General features: G+C 37.9%; 1 protein-coding gene across 1 annotated transcript in view; it reads left to right on the forward strand.

Moving 5' to 3' along the window:
• The window catches only part of LOC104498206 (telomerase reverse transcriptase-like), a gene marked incomplete at both ends in the record, with an annotated part of 15039 nt that extends 2402 nt beyond the window's left edge, over positions 1–12637 (forward strand). Inside the window, 6 exons of the mRNA XM_010141558.1 lie at positions 2245–2440; positions 4886–5075; positions 8427–8609; positions 9905–10066; positions 10444–10539; positions 12552–12637. Coding sequence (XP_010139860.1) covers positions 2245–2440; positions 4886–5075; positions 8427–8609; positions 9905–10066; positions 10444–10539; positions 12552–12637 — 913 coding nt within the window. The remainder of the gene's footprint in view (positions 1–2244; positions 2441–4885; positions 5076–8426; positions 8610–9904; positions 10067–10443; positions 10540–12551) is intronic.
• Between the last annotated feature and the right edge of the window lie 1846 nt (positions 12638–14483).

Genomic DNA, 14483 nt, shown 5'->3' on the forward strand with positions numbered 1-14483 from the left:
CTTTCCCTTCCACCCCTACCCTCCAAATTGCAGTAACCCTGTAAATTCACTGAAGAATGACCTAAGCATGTAAGGAACAAATGCAGTCTGCCTGCTGGTGACCGTAAGCCTTCAGAAAGGACTAAGGGCAAAGCAAGACACTTGTAGTGGCCTGTGGTCCTCTGCTGTGGGACTGAACCTTCACCTTTTTTTCCTCCTCACATCAACCCTGTGAGAATGACATGTGACCCATGCAATACGGGGGTTGCCCACCATCCGTTGCCTTTCTAGAGCCCTTCTCTAGAACAAGGATCCCTACTGAGCACTGCTTCAGGCGGGCTGGTTGGTAGGTCACCAGACCAAGTGGTCCATGGCTCAAAGCTGTCGTGATGGCTTCAGCTTGATTGCTTCAAATTCTATACAAACTCCTTCTGTTTAGTCCTCTTTTCAGATGGTGACAAGTAAATCTTGCTTCCCTGAACATGTCTGTCTTCAGGCACTATCCTGGGACTTAAATGTGTCACTCGGAAGCTGTAGTCGATTGCTGTAGGCTCTAATGCATTTTGCCGTTTTCTGTGCCTCCATTCTCCATCTGTATAGTGTGGATTGCCGCTCTTTAGCTGGTATGTTTGCAGTGGTTTTGCCTAGTAAGATCCTACAGTAATGTGAGCTGAAAATGGAATGCCAGTTTAGAAGGTGCAGTAAGGTTCTGAAATTACTACAGGTTCTTTGGACAAGGAGAATAAAAAATCTGATGTATGAGAACTGATGTCAGAAAGAGGGGAGGTTACGCTTCCACAAGAAACTGTTAATTCCAGCAAATACATTGATTCTTTATTCAGAAACGATGGCTCAAAAACATGCTTTTAAAAATGCTGAGGAGTTAAATAGTTTACAATGTTTTTATTTTGAAATACTCATTTAGTTCATAACCATCTGGAACATCTTATCTTGAAGAAATGTAATACCCTCTTATTCTCTGCCCTTATTGCAAGAAAAGCAACACATAGACTTGATTTTGATTTTCATGAAACTACTCCCTTGTGCTTGAAGCTTAAACACGTATTTAATTGCTTTGCTGCCCTATAGGTGCTTGGTTTTTTTTCCCTGAAGGTGGTAGAAGTGGTTTCTTGTCAGTTCCCTGAATTCTTGTGATAATTTACATCTGTTGTCACAAACTCGGAAAGCAAATTATCTGCTTCCAGCACAGCTGCTTAACAACATCCTGATTTAATTTGTCTATTACAGCTGCACATTGCAACTCTTCAGCTGAGAATTTTCTAGCAACCATTAGATCTTTTCATTGATATTACCTGTCTTAGTGGCAGTTACTCTGTCAAAGTGAACACTGTTTCATCTCTTTGTGGGAGTCTTGTCTTAGGTGCTGAGAATACGTGAGAATGTCTCTGCCCCAAAGAACACAAAACCAAAACAGGATGGAGAAGTGGAGGCTTATTTCCCTTTTATAAGTTTCAGTTTTAAGCCTCAGCTTTGTGGTATCAAAAATTAAGCTGGTTTTAAAACATTTGTGCCATAATCATGATTTGTGCTATGCAGCTGGACTATTATTGCTGTATAATTTTGTTAAATTATCCTATTGTGTTTTGCTGAATTCTACTCTGAGCTTTAATTAGAAAAAGTATTACTGGAAGTAGGCAAAAATTCAGTATTTTAGTACTGTTTTATTCCCTACTGATCCGTGTTTATTCCTCACTCACATCTGTGTGGCCTTAAATTTGACAGTAGCTATGAATTTTCTGGGTTCATAATTTTTGTGCCATCTAAATCTTAGAAAAGCTGAAGGACTTAGTCAGCCCACTTTAATTCTGTTGGTTTTACAGTATACTGAAGTGTTTTCATTCTTTTGCTTATTATTTAAAATTTTATGTTGTAGTAGGCTTATTCCCGTTTTACCTTTCCCCTCACAAAAATTTGGCATTGTGCATTAAAGATCTTGCACAACCAGTGTTGGGGGAAGAAAGTAAGTCTTTGGGCTTCTTATGGCTGGTATGTGTATCCTGTATGTCAGTTTGTCACGCAAACTGGTTTCTGTGTTTGTACTTTACCTTGGGCGGGTCATGTTGTTTGGTGCCAGTGAAAATTTGGAGCAGTGTCTGCGCTGTCGTTTGTATTTGCTTTTTTTCTCTCCGTTAACCTCAAGCTAAGAAAAAGTGTTATGTGAGGGGATTTTTGTTTGTATGTTGTTTCTTTACTAATACAATCAGTTGATACTTACTATAACCACCTTTGCATTGTTTATTGAAGGTGATCACTTTGTTCCTGCCTATGAACACTGTTTCCGTGAAGAACTTTTGGCTAAATTCCTATACTGGCTGATGGATACCTATGTTGTTGAGTTGCTCAGATCATTTTTCTATATCACCGAGACCATGTTCCAGAAAAACATGCTTTTCTACTACCGAAAGTTGATTTGGGGCAAGTTACAGAACATTGGAATTAGGTAATAGTAGAAAACTAATCAAACATTAATGGACTTTGTGGAAATCTCGTGTTTTGTAGTGTAAAGTTATAATTCTGCTTTTGTTTATTGCCCCATTTATCCTCCTTTTATTTGCTTAATTTCCTAAAAATTAATTCAACCTGTGGTTGTAGTATGCACAGCTTGGGAGTTCAGAAATATTTTGTGTGAGAAAACTGATTCAAATTTAGAACTCTTTGGTAGGAGAAAAGAAACCTTTGCAATAATAAATTCTGTTATGAAGAGAATTTTTGTTAAGTCAATTTTTTACACCTTTTAACTATGAGTAAAGCATATTGACAGAATCCCAAAGTAACCTTGGGAATGTTAATTTAAAAAATATTAAAAATATTAAAAATATTAAAAAATTTAAATTTGCTTCAACTGCTTTAATTAAAAAAAAACAGCAACAAAACAGAACACACAGATGCGGAAATGCTGTAATATGCTTTTCAAAATTTCAGACAGTAGCTTTGTGGTTTTTGGTTTTTTGGTTTGGTTTTTTTTTAAGGTTGAGGGATTTAAAATGCAGCTTCTTTTTCAGTGCAGCTGTGGAATTCCATGCTGCTTTCTTGGTCTTGAAAGTTCATGCATGTATTTAAGTCAGGACACTATTTAAGATCAAATTTTAAGCAATTAAGTGAGAAAATAGGGAAGATCTGAAGGTGGTTTTAATGAACAGTTTTGTGCACACATTTCCATAGCTCACATCTTTTGGGTTTCCGTTATAAATTGTTGGAGTCTAAGAGAGCTTTGGAACCGTGCCAGATGAGCGTACTCGATGTCCTGTGTTTTAACTCCTGTTTTGTATGGTGAACCTTCTGCTTTCACAGAGTTCTGTTGGTCTACAATGTTATGTGTGTGGGGTTTTTTTTTTTTTTTCCCCTTCCTGCCCCACCGCTCCCTGATTCCAACATTGGTGTTTCCAGTGCAGCTCTTCTGCGTATGTGTTCGCACTTAATGGGGCCTCTGTCTCGTTTGCAGTTGAAGCTCAGAATATGCAATTTAAATAATAGTAGAATAGCGCCACATATTCCGGTTGTCTTGTCTTCAAACTAACAACATTGGTGTTGCAATCAGTGTTTTATGTAGTTTTAATGTACTTCGAAGGCTACTTTTTGGCATAAAATATCATCAAGTGCTGACTTCTACATGCTAGATACCATGCTGGTTTTAGTGGGGCGTATGATTAAAAGAAAACTGTTTGTTTTAGGCCTTTTGTCCCTATTCCCAGTTTCCTAGAAAATCCCAATGTGTAAGGACAAGGTTATCTGAACTCGGAAGACCCTAATCTGGGCGGATCCTGTTTCTTCTGATTTCCTTCCTTTGTATTTTCCCATCATGCATGAATCCCCTTCTCACCTTTGGCTCAGGAAGTCCTTGAACTGCAGATTACTGGAAGCTGGGGAAGCATCCCAAGGAAGTACTGCTGCTTGCTTGCCAAAGGCGACTGTAGGGACAGGGTGTTTGCTGGTGGCTACAGGATAAGTAGCTATATGGACTTCTAGTCTGGCCCACGATGCTGCACTCAAATTCCACTCACAAGGCTAGGGCTTTCAGCAGTGCTTTCTCAAGTGTGCAGTGTAACGTGAGGTCTCCTACTAATCCAGTTTACTGCATTCATACAGGTGGCAAGCTGCCTGCTTCACATGGGAGGAGAGAAATTTAGAGATATTGGGAAACAGCTGTTTAGGGTTGCCTTGGTCATGTTGAGGCTTTCTAGGCATCATCCTCTTTTAACCAGCCAGTGTTTTCAAGCACTCTTGGTGAATGGGTACCAAAGGCTGTTGAGCTGCTCAGAATCTGTGACGTGGGAGCCTGCGGTACTTCATTATTATCTGCTGTTCACTTTAGCCGACATCTGTTCATCTGACTGGTTCTTTTGAACCATGTTACTAGATACCTAAGTGCTCTTATGTTGTGTATGTATTCTAGTATCTCAGTTCACTATAACTTTTAATAAGCAGTAGGGTCCCCTAAATGTTGGGAGTAGAACAGCACGTTACAATGTGCAAGTCCTTCCCTGCATCTTTTGTAACATAGTTTTCAGAAGGTTCTATCCAACTTTGTAAGGTCTTTCAAGCTTTTGAAACCACGAGAAACATCCAACTTCCTATTGTCTTGCATAAACAGTATTTCATAATGTTCAAATGTACACAGCTAATCTGTGCTTAAATTTTCATTTGTGTTAAGTTCTTTTATTATCTTAATTAGCATCAAGCAGAAATGTGTACTCTCTTAGTATTGTATTATGTTGTCATTAAAATTTTTCTGAAATTCACGGATTTCCATGTCGCTTTCTGCTGATGTTGATATTTGTAATTATCTTCTTAGAAAAATATTTGGCTTCAGTTATCATAAAGAGATTAAATATTTTCATGTACTGCCTTTCCTATTGCTGACACTAAATTTGTATTTGTATTTTAGAAACCATTTTGCCAAAGTACATCTACGCGCTTTATCTTCAGAGGAGATTGAAGCCATCCGTCAAAAAAAATATGTTCCTATGGCATCAAAGCTCCGGTTCATTCCCAAAGCGAATGGGCTGAGGCCCATAGTAAAAGTGAGCAGTGTTGTTGAAGCACAAGCATTCAGCAGGGAAAGCAGAGAAAAGAAGGTTTTTATTTTCTTTTTTGTTTTATGTGGGTTTGATGTAGGCAGCTAATAAAGTGAATGAGGTTTTTTATGTTACATAAAGCTGGTTTTAACGTGGTGATCTGGAACATTCAAATCAGAATGGCTGAATTGGTCTAGCTGTTGCGAGTTTGATTCTCCCTTCCCAATGCAAGTGCTCAATTACTGTTGCCCTTCAATTCCAGAATCACGTACTTCTATTTGCAAGCCTGTCTTAAGGAAGCGAGTCTAACGGGATGGCATGGCCTGTCAGATAGTCATGTTTTCTTTCTCTTCTCTTTTCATCCTTTTCCCTCAGGCTTGTTAACTGTGTCTGGTTCTGGTAGTCATTGGCCATCTATGGGACCAGAAGAACAGAAATCTCAAATATATTCAGTATTCTGAACTAACATGTCATGCTTGTTTGGCAAACCAGAGAAGGAGGGATGGATGAGTCCACTTCGTCGGGTTTTACCTGAATACTGATTGTACACATTGATGGGGAGTTGGCTGTGGGGCCAGGTCAGCGCAGGGGGATGCATAGTGGTGAGTAGGGAGAGCGGAAGGAAGCTGGGAATTTCTGCAGCCTGGGAACAGAGACAGAACACACAGAATAATCTCTTTAACAGGCCAGTTAACCACAAGACATAGCGGCAACCCAGTTTCACCCTCTTGCATGACTGCATTAATTGTTTTTCCTTAAGGTTGAGTCCCGTTCAGTGCACAAGGTGAAATGTTCCCCAAATGGGTGAGAGGTCAGTGGCTTCTTAGTACTTTGTGGTCAGTGTGTGATCCCAGACCAGATTTACGGGGTGTCAACTGAGAGCTGTTCCAAGGTGTTACTCCTTCATAGTCTTTCTGTGACAATCAAATTCTGAGATTTGAGAGTATGCACACACTTAATTTGGAAATAGCTGCAGTGCTTTAAAGGTGCTATTGATCTTGTAGCAGTTATGGCATAAAGGGTGACATGAATATACTGAAGAAGATGAATGTTCACAGTCAACCGTGGTAGCTGGTCAAGCGCATTTGGACTAACCCCGGTGCCCTGGAGCTGAGAGGGAATATCTGTAGCTACTGAGATGTGGGAGCAATAGACTCCTCTTGGAGAGCACCACAAATAACTGAGGACAGTAAGGTCTTCACAATTTAGACAGACCTCATCTGTCTAAACTAATCACAAAGCACAGCTAATGATTTTCTTAAATCCATGAAAGAGAAGGTGGTAGTGTTACCTCTCAGATAGTAGACTGAGACAAAGAAAAGTGTCTAGTGCAAAACAATCATCCTATTCATCAGTTTAGGGCTTCCAACCTAATGGAAGTGATGTAGTCTCTTTTTTTTTTTTTTTTTTCCGCCTTCCAGTTTTTTTTTGATACGGCTTTTTATCCCACGCTCTGTTACAGTTTTTCATCCTCTACTGTATCCAGCTTGTCTTTGCTCTCCACTTTCTGCCTAGCATTTAAATTGTAGAAGGAAGATCATCTTGCTGTTTCTGATACGGCTTTTTATCCCACGCTCTGTTACAGTTTTTCATCCTCTACTGTATCCAGCTTGTCTTTGCTCTCCACTTTCTGCCTAGCATTTAAATTGTAGAAGGAAGATCATCTTGCACTTCTTTCTGTCTGACAGTTTTGCAGATTTTGGAAGTTGGAAGCCAGTTTGGAATTGTAGGGGTAGTCTTGGCCAGCTTCTGTAGCTGTACACTGGAATGTATCCAGACGAATTGCCAGAGATAATCTCCTAAATATGCAGCAAACCACGTTTGATTCTTGGGCAACTCTTAAACTGCAAAATACATGGTGGAACGAATCTGGTTCTGTTCAAGTCAGTGGAGATACTGTTTTGTTTCAGAGGTGTAATGTATTTACATCCTTCTTCCTTTTTCATTTGAAGCAATATTTTTTTAAATTTTTTAATGAGAAACTCAAAGCGCTGGGAGGCAGCAAGGTTCTAAAAGATTTGTCTGAGCGCTTATATAGTCTTTTCCTGCATTCTGCAGAGATTCCAGCAGACTTTTAGGTTTTTCTGCTGTGACTACTACAACTGTGGGTCTCTCGGGTCTAGTTCAAACTGGGATTGAAACCAGTCTCAATTTTCTTTTATTGATTCACCTGCTAAGGCCCACATGGCCATCAGCTTTGTGAAAAGGTGAAGGTGTGCTTTTTGTGAAAAAGCAACTGTCCTGGGATATGCTCATAAAGAAAAGGAGGAACTTTTCTGTTCATTATTCCTTTGATCTTGCTGCTTCTATTTACCTTACCTTTTGACTGTTTCTCTTAGGAACTTGGCCTGTAACAGGAAAGTTAATTCAGTAACTTTCAGCAGTAATTCAGGGAAGTATCTTAATTTTCAGAAATCTTTGTTCTGTAAACTGGCCAAAAACATTTTGCAAGATCAGCCGATGAATGAACAAAATTACTTACGTAAATCAGTGACATTGGATGAAATTGGTTTGGAGGCAGTGGCAGTAGTACACTGAACATTTTTGGTGTGCTTTAGTTTTGCCAGCTTTTCACTGAAACCTGTAATTGATTTTTTTCAGTGCAGAAATAAATATTTTCAAATGAATTGGAATGCTTCTGCAATTAGCAGTTTCAGCATATCTGTATCATGATCACAATCCTACCATTGAGAGTAAGAGCCCTTTCATGTTCCGTTTATACTTTTTGGAGGATTTCTCTGAAGTTCTAAACTGATTCATCAGTATGCTATATGTGCAGTTCGTGTATTTTTTCAGTAGTATGGCTTGCTCTTTCAGTAGTACTTTGTTGCCAAGTCTGTGAATAATTTTATTCCCTAAGGTGTTTACAGAGCTAACCAACCTGCACACCTTCTCTGCTGCTCTGGTGTACTTTACCATTGCCATAGCTGAGAGTTAGATCTTTGCTAGTGTACTGGCATAAGGTACCTCCAGAGGCTGAACTGATGCTGCAGTGAGAGTTGGCCTGAAGTCTTAGGTCACATGTTCTTTTTGCTGTTCTTGTTGTGGTGATAGTCTCCAGCAGAGAGAACGAGTGATATGTAAGAAGTACCTTCTAATTAGTCATGGTGGTTTTATTTGCTGGAGTCCATCTATTTATCTCACTAACTATTGCACCTTGATTTCTAAGAGTCAGAAAAAAACATTTTCTGTAGGACTTAAATGTACACAGAAAGTTAATAAATCTCTGAGTCTGTTTTGTAACTTCTAAGTAGTTCTGCAGATTTTCTGAAAACTGCAGTTGAAGACAGTAATATAGAAAATGTATACATTTAATCTTATGTTTAATATTTTATCTAAATGTGACTTTGTATTGCACAGAGTTTAATATATTTCAACATCCTTTAAGGTGATTCTCTTTGGTCTCTTTAGATGCATCACTACAACACTCAACTAAAAAATCTTTTTAGTGTGTTAAATTATGAACGGACTATGAACACCAGTTTTATTGGCTCTTCAGTGTTTGGGAAAGATGATATCTACAAGACATGGAAGAAGTTTGTTACAAAGGTTCTTGAATCAGATAGTGAAATTCCTCATTTCTACTATGTAAAGGTATGTCTTTTTAACTAACTTTTCAAAGTCAGCTTGTGCAGATACTTTTATAACTGTAGTAGCTGTGATCTGACTGAATAATTATTTCTTCTTCAAAATAAACTTTTGTGCATACCTAACACAGACTCCGGTTGGTATTTTGGGGTGGGGGGTTGGTTCTTTATTGGGGGAGGGTGTACCTACAATAGCATTTCCTTTTCTTGGATGTTTTTCTGTCCATCTTTCTGCCATGTAGCAGCTCTTGCTTCTGCACAGGCCCTAGATTTTTGCAATTACATTTACTTGGGTATGAAAATGGGACAAAGATATAAGCTCAGATGTGTCTTTAGGGCCATCTTCCCAAAGGAAAACCAGGAAAAACTTGGCATGTGCATTTGATTGAATTCAGCATCTTCTAAAAAATACATCTCTTCTGTCTCAGCATCATTCATTGCTGTTGAAAATGAACACTTGTGAAATGAACTCCAGTGTCTCTCTAACAAGTTTCTTTTCCCACTTGAAAAAAATGAGTGCTTGTTGTATCCCACTCTTTGAAGGAGTTTCTTCTTAACCCTGTAGTTTTTCAGTTATGTCTAGCCCACAACCTCTTGTGTTTGAGCTCAGCTTTGAGTTGGGGTAGTTTATACAGATGTATGTAAATTGCACAGGTTTATATATGTAATAGTGGAGCTCTGTTCCCATGCTCTCATATGTCAGTTGTCATCCTGTTCTGAAATTACTTTCAGTGATTTTCTCATTATCTTTCAAGCCAAAGAATCATGTCGTTGACATAGTTCCCCGAAGATTGTTGCTTCTTCAGGTGGTTTTGAATTTTGACTATGACAACTAACAGCAGAGGTAATATTGCAATGTGAGGTCTAGGAAAGGTAAAACATCTGCTTTCCAAAAGCCTAAGATGTCACCTCCATGAGATCATATGGAGAGGAAGTTTTCTTGAAATATTTAAACACATACAAATATCAGCAGTATACTTTATAGTTATGTGATTGAAGATTCAGTGCTAGGTTTAAGGTTGCATATGGTATCTTTTGTTAATGACAAGGTTTGTGCTAAAGCTGATCGTTTGGTTATCCCTTGTAAGGGAAAACTCATTGATGAGTGAGGAAAGTTTTTGCAGATAAACAAGGAGGTTTTGTTTTGTCACAAATTTGGACGGAATGATGCAATAATTTCACTCCTATGTGATGTATTCTTCGGCCTTGTTTACATACTACAGCAGTAATTTTTTCATACCACCACAGTGTTTACAGTGATACTTGACAAATACTTAATGGAAGATACTTCTTCTATTTTAGGCTGATGTGTCCAGGGCTTATGATACCATTCCTCACAATAAACTTGTGGAAGTGATATCACGGATCTTAAACCCTGAGAAAAGAACTGTCTACTGCATACGGCGCTATGCTGCAATTATGATTACCACAAGTGGAAGAGCCAAGAGGTTCTTTAGGAGACATGTATGACTTGCTGATTTCTTCTTTGATGTTGTAGATATATTAAGGTCCAAGAAATAGTTTTGCTTACAGCTTTTTCACAATTTGAATTATGCAATTACTCCTTAAACCCTTTTTAAATAGTGTTGGATATTTTCTGGACTTGGCAAAGCTTCTTTTTACTCTGTCCTTTTTGCACTTTTCACTGAACTTTAGTAAAAATAAAGATAATTGTGTTGTGGAAATAGGGATATGTGAGAGAGATTTCATTTTAATGATAGCAAAATTGTTGGATAAAAATAATACAATAAGGCTGGCCCTTTGATATTCACTGAATAAAAGAGTCTGGTCCTGAATTTTCTATTGTTTTTGTCATTTATTTATCTGCACTTAATATACAGGTTTCTACTTTCAAGGATTTTATGCCAGACATGAAGCAGTTTGTGTCCCAGCTTCAGGAGAATGCCTCATTGAAAAATGCAATAATTGTTGAACAGGTAAATATGGGGAGGCTTCTTTTCAGCTGAAGAAGTAAGCTACAGAATTGGAGGAAGACAGGGGTTTTAAACTGCATGTATATACTGTGTGGTGGCACCACCTCTCTTCTGGTTACACAGCACCTTCCATAGAAAGATTTTTGTTATCTCTTCTTTGATGTTTAAAACAGGCTGTCAATGTTTGGTGGAAGGACTGCACCAGGCGAGAAGTCTGACAAGATATCCTTCTAAACTTTTCCCAAATTTCCTCACTGTTGTCTCAAACTTCTGTTTTAACAAGTGTTTTGTTTTTGCTTTCTTAATTCCATTGTTTCTTACAACAGTTCTCAAGTGGGTAATTAACTATGTAGGAATGGAGGGCTTCAACACCTGGTATCTCCAAAATGTGCAGAAGAAAGCATGAGCAAAATGTATTCTAAGCTAAGTAGCTGAGGGATTAGATGTAGCATCTTGAATAGCAAATTGCACAGAATAGAAAAATAATTTTTTTTTAAAAGTGTATTTTAGTGATTACTTGCCAAGGCTAATTAAGAATGAACTCTTCTTTAGGGGAGTTAAAACACCACGCAAAACAAGATCAACTCTTGTATTTTTTTTAAAGATATTTCTCATTTTCAGTGAGTTAAATTATGGTTTAAAATGAGATGCATTTCAAATTTACTCCAAGTGACACTTTGTTACAAGAAGCAAGCATCCTTCTTTTTTTTTTAATTCTTGTGCTGCAGAGACCTGTACTAATTCCAAATATTTGTCGGTAAGACTTCCTTCTGTGCAAGGACCATGACAGAGGTGATACGCTAAGTCAGTTTCGTAACACATTTTTTTGCTTGGCATCTTGGTGTGCTGTGATAACAGTCGGCAAGATTTCCCAGCAGCAGATGACCAGACGGGTACTTTCTCACAAGCTACTTTCGCTTTAAAATTTTTTTTTCTCAACTTGTCAGTGGAAAATTTTGACTTAGAGTAATTTATGCTTCTAACATATCAGTAAAATGATCTGATATATCTATGGACATAGGAGTAGAATATACGGTGTGGGTGGTGCACAGTTCCAGGGTCCTGGAAGTACAGAGAGCCTAATGAGTACATCGATGAAAATGAAACCTGGCTGAATCTCTGAGGTTTTGTTTTCTTTTTTTCCAGTGGACTTCTGGTTTAGATAACTATGCTAGATATTACAGGAACAGCAGCATTCTATTTCAAAATATTTTACATCTGAAAAGAATTTCTATGTGTGTGTTTCACTACTTCAAAATAAAAGAAGTGTTCTGAGAAAAGTATCAGGTCAGCCTGGGTGTCAGTACCACAGGTCCATCACGTTAGATGTTCAGTACAAATAACCGTGATCTCACATGGCTCTGTCAGAAACTGGGGGCATTTGTCTGACGTCTAATCTATGCAGATAGGAAGTAATTTTGCTTTGGTTCTCATTAAGTCATTCTTAAAGGGATTTAATCTGCTCTAAATGAAGTTTTTATTACACAGTTCTTAACACAAAAAGCTTCATAAATATTGGGTGGACAGTCACACATGGAATCGTTGGTAATACGTGGCAAAGAATGAGTTTTGCTGCAGAACTGGCAAGTGAGTGTATCTATACTTGGGGAATCATAAAGAACATGACAGTTACAGAAATTGTCCTGCAGGACAAAAAGTGGCCAAAAGAGCGAGATCTCATACATTGTAATAATCCAGTATAATATACTAGCACTTTAAAAAGTGTTTTTTAGATTCTATATTTAACTATTCTCCCATCTAAGTCAAATCAAAACTGTTTTTCTCCTAAAGCTAAGCAAAAAAAGAGCTGTGCCATTCACTTGTTGGGTGTGAGCAGCTTTTTAGTTAGTATAGTAAGATCTTGGGTTTAGATTTTTTTTTTCTTGACTTAGAGGTTTGAACTACTACAGTCTAACTTTTCATAAAGGTTTCTGTGTGTCTGAAGTTTTTACTGTATTTTTGGTTTCAGTACATTTCTAAAGTGCAAATCTTGTTTTGTTTTGTCCCATTTCTAGAGCTTAACTTTTAACGAGACAAGTTCCAGCCTTTTTACTTTTTTCCTTCAAATGATACGTAACAACATCCTGGAGATCGGAAGCAGGTAAAAAACAAGTTAATTTTCTTTTTTTTTAATTGCTGTAGTGGTGTTGGGGCGGTTTTTTTGTTGGTGGTGGTGGTGGTGATTTTTTTCTGTTAAGCAGGATAGTTTTAATTGGTTGGGGGTTTTGATGGCTGTATTATTTCATGTTAATCTGAAATCATGTTAATTTGAAATCAGTTTAAGTTTCATAGAAGCATGAAGAGTTTGGAAACAAATTTGTATTGAATAAAATTTCTCTTGTCTACTTGGGTGATGTTAAGTATACACAGAACGCATTATTCTACGAATATGTAACCTTCATTTAAAACTGGAGTTGTAGTTCAAAGACAAATATTTTAAAATGCTGGGATCCGTAGTGGTGAGCAAAAGCAAGGTAACATCCAAGCCATCACACAAAAGCCTTGTTAGTCATTTACCTGTGGTGCAAAATTAAACCTTTTCTGCATGGCTTTCCTGTTTGGCAAGTTACAAAAAAAAAACAAACCAATAACAATACGAATTAAAATTACTGGCAACTCCAAAATTAAGAAACATCTGTTATAGAGGTTGGTAATGCAGATTTCTTCTTTTGTAGAAGGGGTAGAGAAGCTGATCGGGTATTTGTATTTTGCCTCTAGGTGGCAAATGTGTCCCATGTCTAGAAAGCAAGTACTTACATGATCTTTATTTGTGAACTGAGTGAGGTGTATTGGAATGAATAGCTTCTTACTCTTGAAAAAATACCTTTATTTTAGAACACTTAATCTCACAGGACTGAGGAAGAGGGAGAAAAGCGTTCACGGAGGCAGATAGAAGAGTGTTTATAGGTTTTCCTATCGTTGATGCTTACGCTCCCTTTGGCAGGATCATGAGAATGCTGACGTAGCATGCTATTAATAAGGACTGATCGACATCAATTAATAAAAGTTTAAGGGCTTTAAAGAAAGCACACCATGACAAAAACAGCTTCACGCTTATTTAAATTCAGTCACAGCTTGGCTGAAAAATTAGTTTGTTCTGGAATGAAGGTCCGCTTTTCAACAACAACAACAAAACCCCCCAAAAACAACTGCAAATAGGTTTAATAAATGAATACACTCTTTAACTGACGGTTCTCAAAAAGCCATCACAGCCAACATTCATTTGATGTTTTAAGAAAGATGATGATTGTTGAGCTGGGGAACTGGAAGGAATCTTTTAATACCATTTGATGCATTTATCAAAAGTCTAGAAAAATGTAAAATTACTGCTAGAAAAATACATAGATGACTTAATGTGTAGGTAAGATCACTGCTAGAGTGTAGTATGTGCTCTGGCAGCCAGTTGCATAATTTCTTCAGTTTCACTAAGCCTTTCACGTAGTATTGGTAAAATGGACATTATAATATCATCTCTCACTACTTCAGAGGAGTGTTGTGAAAATAATTCCCTTGGGTTTTGTGAAGCAAATTCATGCCTTTGCTGCTAGCGTAGAAATATCCACAAAGTAGTGGGGAACTCTGCCTTCAGCAGCTTTGTCAAGCTGTGGAACACTACTGTTACTGTGTGTGGTCTTACTGGGTTTCTACAAGCAATGAGATAGGAGCAGTATTAATGAACCTCCCCCTGGCTATGTTTATATGAATTCTCTGAAGCCATGAGAAACAAATCAAGATTTACTCTTGACTCAAGGGGAGCGGGCAGGGAGGTTGAGTATAATTACAAATAATGAGTTAGCATTTCACAGGGTGTAGTGGTTTTTCCTAATTAGAAGTAAGATGGCTTCATGCCTGAGTAGTTAAATGAGGAAATAAATGTGAGTTACAGTGTAGCAGGGATGTATAAAGCCAGATCACATGCTCCATTGGGCTAAGCCATCAGAAACTTC

The sequence above is a fragment of the Buceros rhinoceros genome, unplaced genomic scaffold, assembly GCF_000710305.1.
Source record: "Buceros rhinoceros silvestris isolate BGI_N320 unplaced genomic scaffold, ASM71030v1 scaffold19378, whole genome shotgun sequence".
NCBI classification, from domain to species: Eukaryota; Metazoa; Chordata; class Aves; order Bucerotiformes; family Bucerotidae; genus Buceros; species Buceros rhinoceros.